At 44.9% G+C, this 15,101-nt stretch overlaps 1 protein-coding gene across 1 annotated transcript in view; it reads right to left on the reverse strand.

The window, feature by feature from the left end:
- Positions 1-10,964, reverse strand: part of LOC102057802 (histone-arginine methyltransferase CARM1) — an 81,997-nt gene extending 71,033 nt beyond the window's left edge. Inside the window, exon 1 of the mRNA XM_055699489.1 lies at positions 10,214-10,964. Coding sequence (XP_055555464.1) covers positions 10,214-10,568 — 355 coding nt within the window. The 5' untranslated portion in view covers positions 10,569-10,964. The remainder of the gene's footprint in view (positions 1-10,213) is intronic.
- Positions 10,965-15,101: the final 4,137 nt, after the last annotated feature.

A 15,101-nucleotide genomic window follows, 5' to 3' on the forward strand; every position in this document is an offset into this window, starting at 1 on the left:
ATACTGGAGGCTGCCTCAGCCCAGGTGCAGGACCTTGCACGTGGCCTTGCTGAACCTCATGAGTTTCACATGGGCCCACTTCTCAAGTTTGTCCAGGTCCCTCGCAATGACACCCTTTACCTCAGGCAGGCCAACTGCACCGCTCAGCTTGCTGTCATCTGCAATTTTGCTGAGGGTGCACTCGATCCCACCATCTATGTCACTGATGAAATTATTAAACAAAACTGGTCCCAGTACGGACCTCCGAGGGACACAACTCATCACTGGTCTCCATCCAGACGTTGAGCCATTGACTGCTACCTTCTGGATGTGCCCATCCAGCTGATTCCCTATCCACAGTCCATCCATCAAATCCATCTCTCTCCAATTTAGAAGGAAGGAGGTTGTGGGGGTCTATGTCAAAGGCCTTACAGAAGTTGAGATAGATGACATCGTAGCTCTTCTCTCGTCCACTGATGGAATCACTCCATCATAAAAGACCACTAGGTTGGTCAGGGAGGACTCGTCGTCAGTGAAGCCATGCTGGCTGTCGCAAATGACCTCCCTGCCCTCCCTGTGCCTTATCATAGCTTTAGGAGGATCTGTTCCATGACCTTCCCAGGCACAGAGGTGAGGCTGACGGGTCAGTGGTTCCCAGGGTCCTCCTTTCCATCCTTTTTAAAAATGGGTGCAATGTTTCCCTTTTTCTAGTCACCGCGGCCTTCACCTGACTTATTCCAATATCCTGGAGACTGCTTGGCAAGTACATCAGCCAGCTTGTTCAGGACTCCGGGATGCATCTCATCCCATAGACTTGGTATGTTTGGGTTCCTCAGGTGGTCTGGAAACTGATCTTCTCCTACAGTGGGAAGAACTTTGTTCCCCCAGGCCCTGCTTTGCGGTCCACTTGAAAGGTATGAGAAGAGAGGTTGCCAGTGAGGCCTGAGGCAAAAAAGTTGTGGAGTACCTCAGCCTTCTCCTCGTCTGTTGCTACCAGTTTGCCGGTCCTGTTCGTTGGTGGGGTACGCTTTCTTTGATTCTCCTGTTCTGGCTGGCATACCTATAGAAGCTCTTCTGTTGCCGAGTTCAGCTCCAGCCATGGCTTGGCATTCCTGACCCCATCCCTGCACAACCAGGCTGCATCCCTGTGTTCCCCCAGGATACTTGTCCCTGCTTCCACTGCCTGTGCATTTCCTTCTTGCCCTTCAGGTTGACCAGCAGGTCTCAACTGGTCCATGCCAGTGTCTTGCCTTCCTTCCCAGACTTCTTACACCTGGGAACTGAGAGCTCTTGCTCTCTGTGGAGAGCAGCCTGAAAGATGTGCTTGCTTTGTTCTGCTCCTTTGTCCCCGAGGGCAGTTTCCCAAGGGGTCCTACTGACTAACTCCTTCAATAGCTGCAAGTGTTCTTCCCTAGAATTCAGTGTCCTGACTTTACTCTTCACCCTACCTATATCCCTCAGGACCGCAAACTCCACCAGTGCATGAACACTGCAGCCCAGGCTGCCTCCGATCCTGACATCACCCATTAGCTTACTTTGCGTTGGTGACCAACAGGTCCAGTAACGCGTTCCCTCTGGTAAGGCTGTCTGTTACCTGGTTTAAGGACTTATCCTCATTGCATTCCAGGTGTCTTCTGAATTGCTTACAGCTCACCATGCTACTTTTCCAGCAGATGTCAGGGTGGTTGAATACACAGTGGCTTCTCAGCAGAAGGCATTATAGGCAACACTATTTACTCTAAACTCAGCTCTAATGCTTTCAGTACCAGCTCCAGTCACTATAAAGCTACTTCAATCCATCTGTAAGTCTCCAAGCAGCTCACAACCTTAAAACACTTAGCTCTACCATATGGCTGATGGGTCAAGATATGGTATCACTGCATTTACAGAAAGGTTAGCTATACTATTGATGCAGACACCTCATGGGAGAACACCGAACTTAATCTAGGTCTCTCCAATCCCATACTTGCATCCACAGAGGACCACAGTTGTTGCGCAGTGCATACAATGTGATGGTACAACGTAAGAGCATAAGGAGAGTTTTACAGGATAAAAGAAAGCAGAAGAAACCCCAACCAATCAACCAATCCCCTAAAGCACCAACACCACAACCAAACCAACCTAGCCAGTATGCAGTGTATCTCTTTCAGGTTAGCTATTGAAATTCTTGATTCAGTCTTAATTTATTATCTCTATATATAAGTTAATGTACCTACCTATATGAACACACATATGTGTGTGTATGTATATTTACACATCTGTATTATATAAATATAAAAAATGAATGCTAATTACCGAACAGTAAAGGTGAAGCATGTACCTACTGCAAAACTTGCACTTCTACCTTTACTTGCTTGCTCTTCTAGGGTGTCCCACTTTGGCTGGGATAGAGTTAATTATTTTTCTTAGTAGCTGGTACAGTGCTGGTTTTTTTGATTTAGTATGACAATAATGTTGATAACACACACTGATGTTTTTGTTGTTGCTAAGTAGTGCTTACTCTAAGTCAAAGACTTTTCAGTTTCCCCTGCTCTGCCAGTGAGCAGATGCACAAGAAATTGGGAGGGAGCATGGCCAGGACAGCTGACCTGAACTAGCCAAAGGGATATTCCATACCATGGAACGTCATGCTCAGCATATAAAGCTAAGGGCAAGGGGGGCGGGGGGGAGGGGGGGGGGATGTTCAGAGTGATGTCATGTCTTTCCAGGTAATCATCACGGACGATCGAGCCCTGCTTTCCTGGGGATGGCTGAATACCTGCCTGCTGATGGGAAGTAGAGAATTATTTCCTTGGTTTTCTTTGCTTGTACACGCAGTTTTTGCTTTACCCATTAAACTGTCTTTATGTCAACCTACGAGTTTTCTCACTTTTCTAATTCTCTCCCCCACCCCAGCAGGGAGGAGTAAGCAAGTGGAGGTGTGAGTTTCCAGCCGGGGTTACACCATGACACAGGGTAAAAAAAGGGCCAAGACTGATTAGCAAACTACTCACATACTGCAAAACTTCTGCATGGAAGAAAAAAACCTAGCACTTGAGATAGAAGACAGACCCTTGTGAAACCGAAGTTTAAGAGTTTATCTACTCAGCACTGGAACAGTTAGTATTATGATATGAAACAATTAACAGAAAATTTCAGGATTACCGCTTCTAACCATACCACCTTCAAACACATTACTATTCATTCACACAACCTATTCTGCTTCAAGAGCTGCATGATCTGCGACTTCCCTTCAGAACCGAAGTGCTGTGTTTATGCCCCCCTGAAATCCTTTGTGCTGCTCTAAAGATGTAGGAAGTCGGAAAGGATAGCAAAGCCTCCATGTCACCTGCATGCAGAGGTTACATGAATTACATGCATAAATTTTTAACTATGTTGTCTGCTCAGACCTCCCCTACCAACTGATTTTTCCCCACTAGGAAAACAGTTTTTCACAGTGGAAAAGGACATGGCAAATTACTTTAGAACTATTGGCAGTGATTGCCCTCAACAGCACACTGAGGCTGCTGATGCTAGTACTATCTGTGTAATACATGCTGATGAACAGTATCAGAACATAAGCATTCGTAATATTAATAATTTTCCACCATATCCAAACCTGATACTTTTGAATTACAGTGAGTAAACTCTTTGCAGGGTGTAAGAGTCGGTCTAAAGAGAATGATATTGTCTCAACATTGCTAACGGAGTCCTGGAGGTGGAATGTGGTCCTCGTGGACACTGAGACCCAGAGACCCTGGGAAGGAGAACTGCATGGTACAAGGAATACTATGCCGCTCCCTGATACCTGGCACTGGAAGGAACAACTACGGTAAGGCTGCATAACAGCTGTCCAGAAGATGGATCACAACCGTTGTCATAACAATAAACCCAAAAACTTGAACTTCAGGTGAACTTTCTTCATTATAATATCATTATAAAACAAAACCACACCTCCTGGTCTAAAGCTACCTGCCTCTAAGGCAAACCACACCTCGAGCACTCCTCTTTGGACATATGTGGTAACCTTGCTCAAGAAGGCAGAGACTGGCAACAATCCATGGGCCAGAGAAGGGGCAAGGTGTGTTGCTTGCCTTAAAAGATGGCTCCTTGGCAACCAAACTTAGGAGATCTTCTCCACCAAGGATCACAACGATCAGAAGGACCGGCGGGACGCTGCCTGGACCTGGGACTATAGGGACACCATGGACCCATGGTGGTAGCTATAATCCTCTTTCCTTTTATTTTTTCTTCAGTTTCTGTCATTTTACCTATCACACGCTGCTTTATAGGCAAACAATAAAGTTGTGCTGTTTGATTGAAGCATAACCCCTTGGCGTGGTCACCTTTATTTTTGCGCTTTGAGATCATAGTAAACGAACTATCACGAATGCACTGAGTGGACTGTGACACAGGGTGAGGTGGACTATGTGACATTTAAAAATTCCTTCCAACCCAAACCCATTCTATGATTTATTGTACTTTTAAAATTCCCTAATGTGTTAGGATTTAAAACTGGTCTCAGTATGGGACAGGAAAAAAATTCTGCAATATATTTAATTGCATGGTACAGCGTGTGGGAGAATTAAGCAAGGGCCAAGTAAAAGCATGTGGAGTTCATCTCTTGTGGTTAGTGGTTCGTACCCAGTCCAGCTTAAGTGTCTGAAGCTCACTACCATGAATGTTTTGTTACCACTGAGTTGGTGGAACTGGACTAGCAGTGATGACTTTTACGAGCTGTAAAGTTTTAATTAGCACCCTTGTTCTGGAGCACAAATAGAACACATTGTCCTCAAGTCCAACAATGCTGCATAGCTTCCCTTTTATGTAATTTTAAAAAAGCTAAATATATGGCCTATAATCGCAGTACTTAACACAAAAGGCAGCAGGGCTTCTCTACAGCTATCATATCCTGTGAGAGTCAATACTGCTTACTGACCATCCAGCTTGTCTGCAGTTTATCTTCTGCCACACTTGGGACACGATCAGCACATCTGAAGTCAATATGAATTTTCCATCTACTTCCAGGGGCACAGAACTGCCTCCTGAAAAGCAGGTTACATTCAAACAAAAAAATGTAACATTATTAGTAACTTGGTCAAAAAACTGGTATCATTTCTCCTGGAGTTTAAAAGTTGGAACTCAGGGGAGGCAACTCTTAAGGAAGATGTGAAGGATCTTAAATAAACACAAGTAACCATGTAAAAATGTGGTAAAACACAACAGACTTTCCTTAGGGCTTTCACTTATTGCACTAATTTTTCCAAAAATCATGGCCATCCACAGAAACTCATACTTTCTGATCTCCAATATTTGAACAGTATTAAAAAAAATATTAAGCATAAGTGGAAGACAAAGTAACAACAATCTAAAAGCATAGCATTTACCCAGGAGTCTTTCCTGTATATGTAACACCCAGGTTTTTCTTTTTTTCCTCACCTAACACATAAAGAACAAAACACACATTTATTACAGACTTCCTAATCTTCTTCAGCTGTGAGCAGACAAAAAATTATCTGCCAGCCTCACAAGTTTTATGTCTGTCATTTACGATCAACAAGCTTATTGTAGATACTAGAACATGGAAGGTAAAGGAAAAAAAACAAACCAGAATTTCAAAAAAGAATGTTTGCGTATTTTTCAAAACAAAAAAAAAAAGTACTACTCTTCCAGCTTCATCTAGCTCCTGTGCAGGTCATCTGAATAAAAAAACCAAAACCAACCAACCAACCAAAAAGTCGGTTTGCAAAGCAGCCTACTTAGGTATCTTTAAGTTTATTCTGCTAACTAGAAAGAAAAATTACATTATTTGCTAGGCTGCTGTTGAATTTTGTTGAAGTACCCATGGAATTGGAAAAAAATAGTCCTCCCTCTCCCTCACTAACTCCAAACTATGACAGACAGCCAATAACCCTTTCCTAAACAGGTATCAAGGGGTTTTGTTTTCCTAGTGATCTCAGGCAAAACAAATTAATGAGTGAAGAGCTGGTACAATATGTGCTCCTGTAGAAGCCATATTAAATACCACATTTCTTTAATGCAGAAATACATGGATGCTGCAGCTGCTAGGTGACAGGTTCCTGTACTCAGCTTGAATAACTCTAAACCTTTTTTCATATTAAAAAGCACAATGGCCAAGCACAGTGGTATCTACTTCTGTTAGGTAAGGGGTAGCCGGATGTGTTTTGTTGTTTGGAAGCTTAAATCCTGTCTGTGTTTATATTCTTGATACTTGTAAGGGACAAAAAGTACAGTAATACATCAACAGAAGGAACAAAAATCAATACAAGATTCCAAGGATTTTACAGTATGTTTTTGAAAGTATTCAAGGAAGCTTCTTTTAATTGTCTAAAGAGCTGTCACATGAAGTGGAGAAAAAAGTACTTCAGAGAAACAGTAGCTATAGCTCTTTAAAGCAACTAAACAAGAATGTAACAGAATTAAAGCAGAGCTGCTGTGGCTAGGAGAAACCTCCACTGTAAAATTTTGAAGCCTTCAATTAGCACTTCCCTGGCCTCAGTTTATCACCACCTGTTTACACACCAGTTACCACAGGAAAGGATACCCAAAATGTCTCCCAGCTGTAAAGAAGCCACACAGCTACACTTGCATCTTACAACACTTGGTCATCTGCTCTTAAGCTTCTTTTGATCCAAACAGGTGGCAGCCCTGGATTTTCTCTTGATCTGCTGGTAACACTTCCTGGACACCAGTTTTCTACTTTCTTCTTAGAAGTTCTCACTATTTATACCAGAACTGCAATTATGTTATGATCATTCTGTAAACCAGCTATAAATTATGTTTTTAATATCCCATCCTCCCAAAGCAATGCACTGTATCAGTCAACAGGATTTCTTCTTCTGTTCAGCATCCTCAAAAATATTTTGACCCAAGTTCAGAGTTCTCTCAGCAGCAGTGGGTTACCTTTCAGGAGTAGTTTTACAGACTACATCTTCATTTCCAAATCAACAGCAAATCAGTAGGACCAGGTGATCAGCTATCTTATTGACAACACCTTTGCTCCATAAGTGGCATCACTCTCCAGCTCTCCCTGGGTTCACAGATCATCAGAAGCCAGTCTCCCTGATGGAATCTTCTCTCAATTGGTTGTAGCTCCAGCTCACCACTCGGAAGTATACTCACCTGCTGCCTTTGGCATCTGTGCTTTAGAAGTCCACTGTTTCTGCCCATTCTACATATATTAATACTGCATTGTGGAGATTCTTGCTTTCTTCTGTCCCACAGGTGCAACAGATCCATTGCCTGGTAAAGCATAATCATTCTTCCTTGTTTTAACGTCTTGTATTCATCTGTCAGCTTCTGCATCTTTCAGGATCACAACCGGTTGTTCCACCTGTGGAGGAATTCTACTACTTCAGACTTCTTTCTGGGGAACAAAGGTTGTATTGTTATCCATTCACTTTAGCCACTGTATGGCCCCAATGTTCATCTACATGAAAGGGAAATGTTAAGGCTTGAGCTGGTGGAATTCTTACTGGCACTACCAGTAAGGACTGCGAACTCCAGCAGCTGATGAACCACAGTAGAGGCCGCTCACATTTGCCTTTAAAATCATTCTGAGCAGCATCAATATACTATACATTATGCTATGCAATGTAGTCTGCATTCTTACTTAGCTTTATAGTCAAGTAGCATTATTACATGACAGACAATAAAAGAACAGGTTCAGACAAATACAGTGGTGATAGGCAAACTATAAAAACCACAGGTAAACTGAATGCTATTAGAAGGGTAAGAATGCAGTCCTGATGGACAGTCTAATCACAGATCTGCAGTCAGAATAATTTTTGACCAGTTTGACCAGGGGTATTTTATCACTTCAAAATACACATTAAAAGTGCATGCTTCATTATTCACAAAAATATTTCCTGACAAATATTTTCTTACCAGTAAGAAAGTAGATGGTATCCTAAACTGGAACTGGTTGTTTGTTTTGCTGCTGTTGTTTGGGGGTTTTTTTGTTTGTTTGTTTGTTTTTTTTTTTTTAAATAATCATTAAAAAGCCAGCAACTACCCTTCAAGATGTGTTTTAAGTATCACAGTAACTACAAGCAATTTTTTTTTCCTAAACATACTCAATACATAGCTTTGGTAGACATTCAGGTAGAGTTTGAAAATAAAAGTAAATTTTATCACTTCAGTGAGAAGTATGGAGACAAAAAAAAAAAAAAAAGAGAAGTGAACTTTTCAAATTATGCCAATTTCTTTTATTATTATTGCTTAACCTGTATCTTACCAAAAGGCACCACAGTATGACCAATTTATTCAAGATTTTTAAAAGTTTTTCTTTCACAGCAAAATTGTCCATCCTAGGTGAGACAACACAAGTAATAGTAAGATCATTCTAATGAGCAGATAGTAATACTAGAAAAACAGACTACATTGGCAGTAGTAGAAATAGGGTGTCATCTAGCTGTTTGCAGACTTCTCACCTTATACAAAAATTATTCAAGCATCAAGTTACTTAACTCCCAGATACCACTAAAAAAGATTTGTGTTATGCGTAGGGTCTGAGGGGGCACAGCTTGAACATCTTCATATGAAAGGAAAAAGATGAAAGACAGCTTGCACCTCAAAACAGGTTTGCAAAGTTCCCCTCTCTTAGCAAGACTACTACAGTGATGCCAAATGATGCACCCTCATCCAAAACTTACCAAAGAAGTTTTTAGTCAACTACACTCCACTGTTGTTGGGCATAAAAAAAGAAAAAAACCAAGAAACCCAACATATCCCCTCTTTACCTTCAGAGTTTTCAGTTTGGTCCCATGTGATCCCTTCCAATAAAAAAAACCAACTCAAAACCTGTTAACTTTGAATTTCACTCTGCTTTCAGCAAGTCCTTCATTCACATGCATGCAAGAATGAGCATGTATGAAACAAAAGACCCAAGAGAACAGTGACTACTGACCAATCTTCAAATTAATGCAATGCAAGATAGAAGCATGTCTCAGCTGTAATTAGTGGTCAGTTTTTATAACTCATGCTTTCCTTAAGTGACACGTTAAGCAACTGATAGCATAAGCATATATCCAGTATCAACTGGCATTAAGAACTGATTTATTTACACTGCTGACCAAAAAACCCAACACAACTGTAATACATCTATTCCACCAATCCTTTCAGAAGTTACTGAGAGCACTTTTGAAAAAATCAAAGCTGCAACTGGCATGCTGTGTCTAGACCTGCTCAGGATTGGTCTTGTATCTCCCCACCTCACCGAGAGTCACCACTTTCTACACACACAGCAATTTCAGGTTTTTCCCCAGTCTTCCTGCCACCCAGAATCAAGAAGTGTGTTTTGTTGTAAAATGGAAATCTGAGAAAAAAAAAAAAAATGACTGCTTTTGAGAAAGTCAGGGAAGTGTGTGCACGCAGACATCACCTGTGCATCTTAAGCCAGCCCATATACAAGCAGCTGATCCCGCAGGAATTCCTCCAGGCCTACGTGCCGCGGGTCAGGGCTGCTCCGGCTCTGCCCGGCGGCGGCACACATGCCACAGGGCGGCTTCCTCACCTCCCTCCCCTTCCCGCTCGGTTATTCTGCCTCTTCCATCCGGCTCCGTAGGAGGAAATCAAGACCTTGCCCTTCAAGTAAGGGTGCCAGACCTCCTCTGACCACCCCTGCCTGAATTTTTGAGTTCACAACGCTCGAAAACAGAGGAAAACCGACGCAGTTTGCCAGTCGGTCCCTCTCCGCCGCAAGGCATCCCCGCTGCTGAGGGGCTGGTCGCCACCGCCGGGCTGTGAGGGCAGAAGGGAAACGCGCGGGTGGGCAGCGCCCCGCGGGCCCCGCAGGCGAGACCGGCCCCCGCCGCAGTTCGAGCCGCCTTCCCACCGCAACCGCGTGGCTGCTCCGGTCCGCGGCCCACCCCGGAGCCCGGGGAAAGCGCCCAGAGCCGCCCCCTGCCCCAGCAGCCGAGCTGACCACCGCGGCAGGTGCGAGTCCCCTCGGACCCACGCTGGGGAGACGCGGCGGCGCCGCCGCCCCCCGGCCGTTAACGGCCGCTACCGGCACCTGGCCGCGAGAGCGCCGGTAAAGCGGCGGCAGCCCAACGCGCCGCGGCGACTGTCGGCGCCGACAGCCCGGCGGGCCACGGGGCCTCTTCCCCCAGTCACGGCGGACCAGCGCCCGGCTCCCTGCGGAGGCCGCGCCGGGCGGCGAGGTCGGTGTCCCCCGCGCGGAGGAGGCGGCGGGGGGCGGCCGGCAGCGGCGCGGCGGGGCTCGGTACTTAACCGTCTGTCACCGTGACGTCCGCGTCCTCCTCTCCCGGCTGCACCTCCAGCTGCAGGGCGCTCTGGCTCGGGCCGGCGAGCTGCAGCCCCGCCGGCAGCTCCTCCCTGGCGAGCAGCAGCTTCACGCTGCACCGCAGCAGCAGCCGCTGTGTGTGCGGGGGCTGAGCGGCCATGATCCCGCCGCCCGCCCTGCCAGCGGCGGCTGCCCCCCGAGGAGCCGGGCTCCGGCGGCGCTGCTGCCGCTGCCGCCGCCTCCTGAAAGCCCGGGGGAAGGCGGCTGCGGCCGAGGGAGGGGGACCCGCTGACGAGGCTTCGCCGTCAGACCGCCTCCACGCCTCAGACGCCTGCCGGGGCATCCGCACCTCACCGCCACCTCCACAGCTGCCCAGCCACCGAACCGCGCCCGGGCGCGTTAAGCGGGGCGGGCGGCGCTGACGGCGGCCAGCAGCGACACCGCCCGGCCGCAGCGGCGCCTCCCTGGCGGCGGCCCTGGCGCGGCCCCGGGGCCGAGCACCCTCCGCCGTCTCCGTCGCTGCCCCCACCGGTGCCGCGCTGGGAAGGCAGCGGGGCCCGCGTGGGGGGGAGGCGGTGACAGCCGCTGGGGCGGGCGGCGGCTGGCGGAGAGCCCGGGAGCCAGGCACAGCTGGCGGGGACAGGCCGGGCGCCTGTGCCGGCGGGAGGCTCTCGTGTTGGCATCGGGATGGTGAAGTGGCGCTGGTTTGAGGAGCAGGCTCGCTAAGCCCCGAGCGGTCGGCTTGGCCTTCCCCGGTGGCTCCCGCCCCCGCCTTATTTTCCAGGAGCACAAGGGTGTAACTGTGGCATTACGCAGCAGGTGTCGCTACCGTGCTATGGAAGCTGTCCCGGGGCGTGGGCGGGGGGGGGGGGGTGTTGGGGTTTTGGGGATTTGGTGTGTTGGGTTTTTTTATGTTTGGTTTGTTTCGTTTCGGGGGTGTGTGTGTGTGTGTGTTATTTATTTGGTTGGTTGTTTTTTTCTGCTTCCACCCTCCACTCCCAGTCCTGGGAAAAGGCAAGAAAAACAACCCACCAGTTACTTTTATTTGTATGTCTTTGTGTCCAAGAGACAGCGTGAAGCTTAATTAATGAATATTTCAGAAGTACTTTTGTAATATGTGTGTCTCTGTAACGTTCTCTGGGCCCAAATGGTGAATCGGTATCCTCTCTAACGGGGTGGAAAGGGGGGGAATGTAGCTATCCTGTGTTAAAAGGACGGTTGTCTTAACAAAGACATACTCCCCCAACAGCACAGAGACTTGTTCCTCTGAGCCACTTAAGCCACAGAGCGTACTGAGGTGGCACACACGCTGCTGAACCCGTGTTTGCACTAATGACTGGGATGGTTTGTCTATAAAGACAATTCTGCCACTGCAATAGCACAGTTTTCTGCCTGGACTTAATTACCCCTTCTGAGAAGGAAAACTGACGTATCACCTTTTGATTCTTCTGTGAAGGGATTTGATGTTATTTACCCCTGTATGAAAAAGGAGTAAGGCAGTCTGCATACGCCATCAGGTGTTTGTGTGTAGCTTACTGCAGCCACGTGCTTTGGCACTTGACTGGATTGCATATACCTAAAGCCAGCTCCACACCTGTTTAACTAACCTCCAGGCCAAGGAATGGGGATTTCTGGGCTGTCGAATTCATCATCGCAGTGAAAGTTTGAACACATACAAGTAAGGCAAAACTGTGTTGTCTGAGCCCAGAAGAAAATATCTATAGGTAGCTAAGATACAGCGCAAATGCCAGGCTTAAGAGCTGTAGACAGTGGATAAGCAGGAAAGTGTCATGCAGATAGATTTTGCTTCTTCCTAGATGTTAAAGTCTGATAACATGCCAGTAATAAAATGAAGCAACAGGCAGTTGCTGCTGTTCATAATGCTCTGAAAAAGAAGGTGCAAAGGTAGTTTGGAGGAGTAAATTTTTTTTTTTTGCATATACAAGGAGAAAAGAGAGTATCTTTTTTTATACCAGTATCTTTACTGGATGGCTGCCTCACTTCAGTAGAAGTGTGCTGCTGACCACCGAGACCTCAGTAGAATTGGTACAGCTCACATCTGTAAGAGGTAAACTGTGTCCCACAGAAGAGGCCCGTTCAGGCAACAGTTATTGCTGCTTTTACCACCTCTAATTCAACTGGCTTTATTAGCTTCAGGCACCACCACTAAACAACTGAACCGCTGCACGGCTTTGGCTCCAGCACAGTACTGTTCGGCAGCAACAGTGTGATGTAGTGGGGTTGCAGAGTAATTCTAATATCAAGTCCAACAAGGTAATGTATGTGAAGAAAAATAAATACCTGTATTTCTAACCGTTTGAATGATAACAGCTAGTGTGAGCTGGGACTACAGAAGACAAGGCATTCTGACTATTCCTTTTAGCCTTTAATGCACGTCTTAAATTGTTACATGAATCAACAAAGAAAAAACTTTTAAATAACTATTTATGTTCTGCTTTTGTACTTTCTGATCATTTTCCTATCCAGATTTCCATCAGTCTCTTTAAAGTATGGTATTATTCAAGAATCTGGGGAAATAATTTCAAGGGTTATTGCTCAAACTGTCTATTACAATATTCCCGATACTGTGAATTCCACCAAAATTTGACTGGAAACCTGAAATTGCTTCCTCACTGTGAATGCTTTCTTGTGTAGAATGCACCACTTTTGTTTCAAAATTAATCTGCAGAAGTAACAGGAAAACAATTTTTACTCCAGTTTTGTCTTCCATTGGCTATCAACAAAGGCAGCAATATCAGAAGGTATGAAATTAATGCTATGAACTAATTCTTCACTTACTAAGTTTTCAGTATCTCTTGCTATAAAGCAAGTATTTTGTACTTAGAAAACTGAACCAAATTTGAGTGGTGCAACAATATATTCTATTAAATATTATTAAGCTTCTTCTTTGACATTGAAGGTTAGAACAGATCAACCAGCATTCATTTCACAGAAATACTCTATCCATTTGCCAGCTGCATGAATTGCTGATTACAAAAAACACCACAGTCTTTTCTACTTGGGCTGCTGTGTCTGCAGAGCTCTGTTGCTTTTAAAGTAGAGAGCAACTACAGTTTTGATCCTGCTTAGTAGGTTTAAAGGTATAGGATTTGGTGATTTTAAATGAGGAAAGTTCTTTCTCTTCCAGACATCACAATAAGCTTTGTCTATAACGAATTAGCTACTTGACCACTTTTTTTTTATTATTTTTTAAATAGAAAGTTCCACCCAAACATTAAGGAATTTTAAATCAATTAAATTTCCTTTATTAGGAAAAGGATAAAAAAGCTTAATTGTGGTACATTTTTCAGCATAGATATTGTTAGATATTATGGCAATTCTGTCAGCAGAAACATCCTGCAAGACATTTTCTTGTCTACATGTTACGCAGTTGTTGTAATAGAAGCATGGAGTTGGATTGGCCAAAATAAGCAGATGGAGGTAAAGTGTACAGATAGAAGGATCATGCTTTCCAAAGATACACAAAATGGACCCTCTATCTGAAGTCCACAGGAATGATTATTTATATTGATGGATAAAACATTTTTGTATTTCACACATACAGCCAAAGTAACTTCAGACCTATTCATTGCTTCCTTCCTGTGGAAAAGATGCATCGCTGAAAGCTTTGAGGGCAAGTTCGTTGCAAAAGCTATTGTGTGTCACATCTGTGACCATAATACTCACACGCTCTCAAAGTCCTTTCAGAGAAGTCTGCCTTGACCCCATAGCAAGGAGACAGCTGCACCTAACAAATATGAGAGAAAGCATTCAGGCAGCTCTCTCTGAGCTGTAAAAAAGCAGCATTTGGGGACATCTCTTCCATGCAGAGATGAGAACCATGTGTTAGGTGGGAGCATTATTCCAACAGCTGAGCAACATCAAAATGACAGCTTTCCTATTTGCTACGTCATGCTGTCAAGCTGAAACGACTTTTCATACCATGAGGGTCACTGATGGATCCCAGATAGAAGTCATTCTTCTGTGACCCTGAAGCTAGTGAAAAGCTCTATCAAGAGCCTGGGGACCATGCCATGCTACTTTAACTCCAAGTCTCCCTTTTGGTGAATGTGGGCCTTCCAACATCTATAGCTTTTGAGAAAGAAATTCCAGCTTTCCAGCCCAAATAGGGCTGTCCCATTTCCTTGCTATTTTACTTACGGCACCTCTTGATTTTGTCTGTTTGGCTTTCTTGGGTGAAACTGGAGGAAGAAGGGGAGTCTAAAATTTTCTTAGGCATCAGAAAGTGTTGAAAACCAGGAAAAAAAAAAAAAGATTAAGTAATTGCTAGTATTCTGAGCAAAAGTCACCTTGTCACTCACACGGGCCAGTTAATTCAGTGACTGTGTTTGCAACTACACAATTCTTTGTGTCCCTAACTTCAATCAATATGCTGTTACAGCAGCGTTTTTAGCTCTTTCTGCACTCTTTCACTATCAGTGGAAGACAACACAACCTCGTATTATAGCTTCTGCAAAGGACCAGTTATGAATCCTTCTTCTGAAGCGCATAGTATAGGGTATTCTGATATTCCTGGTCACAATAACACTACCAGTAGTCCTCTTAAACTGTGCTTTAGAAATTCAAGTATTGTAAATATGCTTCTACCAGTAATACTTCATGAAAGAAGATAAAGGATCTGAGCACTCGTGCTTACAGCAAGCTGTCAGGACTTTCTAACCAACGAATGTCTCTAGCAGTGGAGACCTATTTTAGCAGCAGTTTGAACAAAGGTGGCTAAACCAGTAATGTCCCAGGACACCATCTATTAGTATGGCTCCATTGAGGGGAAAGGTAACATCCAGCGGCAAAGAGAGAACAGCTTGAGGCAGGAATTTCTTTATACCACTCCCAGTTAGACCTCTGAAAGTATGTC

Source organism: Falco cherrug, chromosome Z (genome assembly GCF_023634085.1).
Source record: "Falco cherrug isolate bFalChe1 chromosome Z, bFalChe1.pri, whole genome shotgun sequence".
Classification (NCBI taxonomy): Eukaryota; Metazoa; Chordata; class Aves; order Falconiformes; family Falconidae; genus Falco; species Falco cherrug.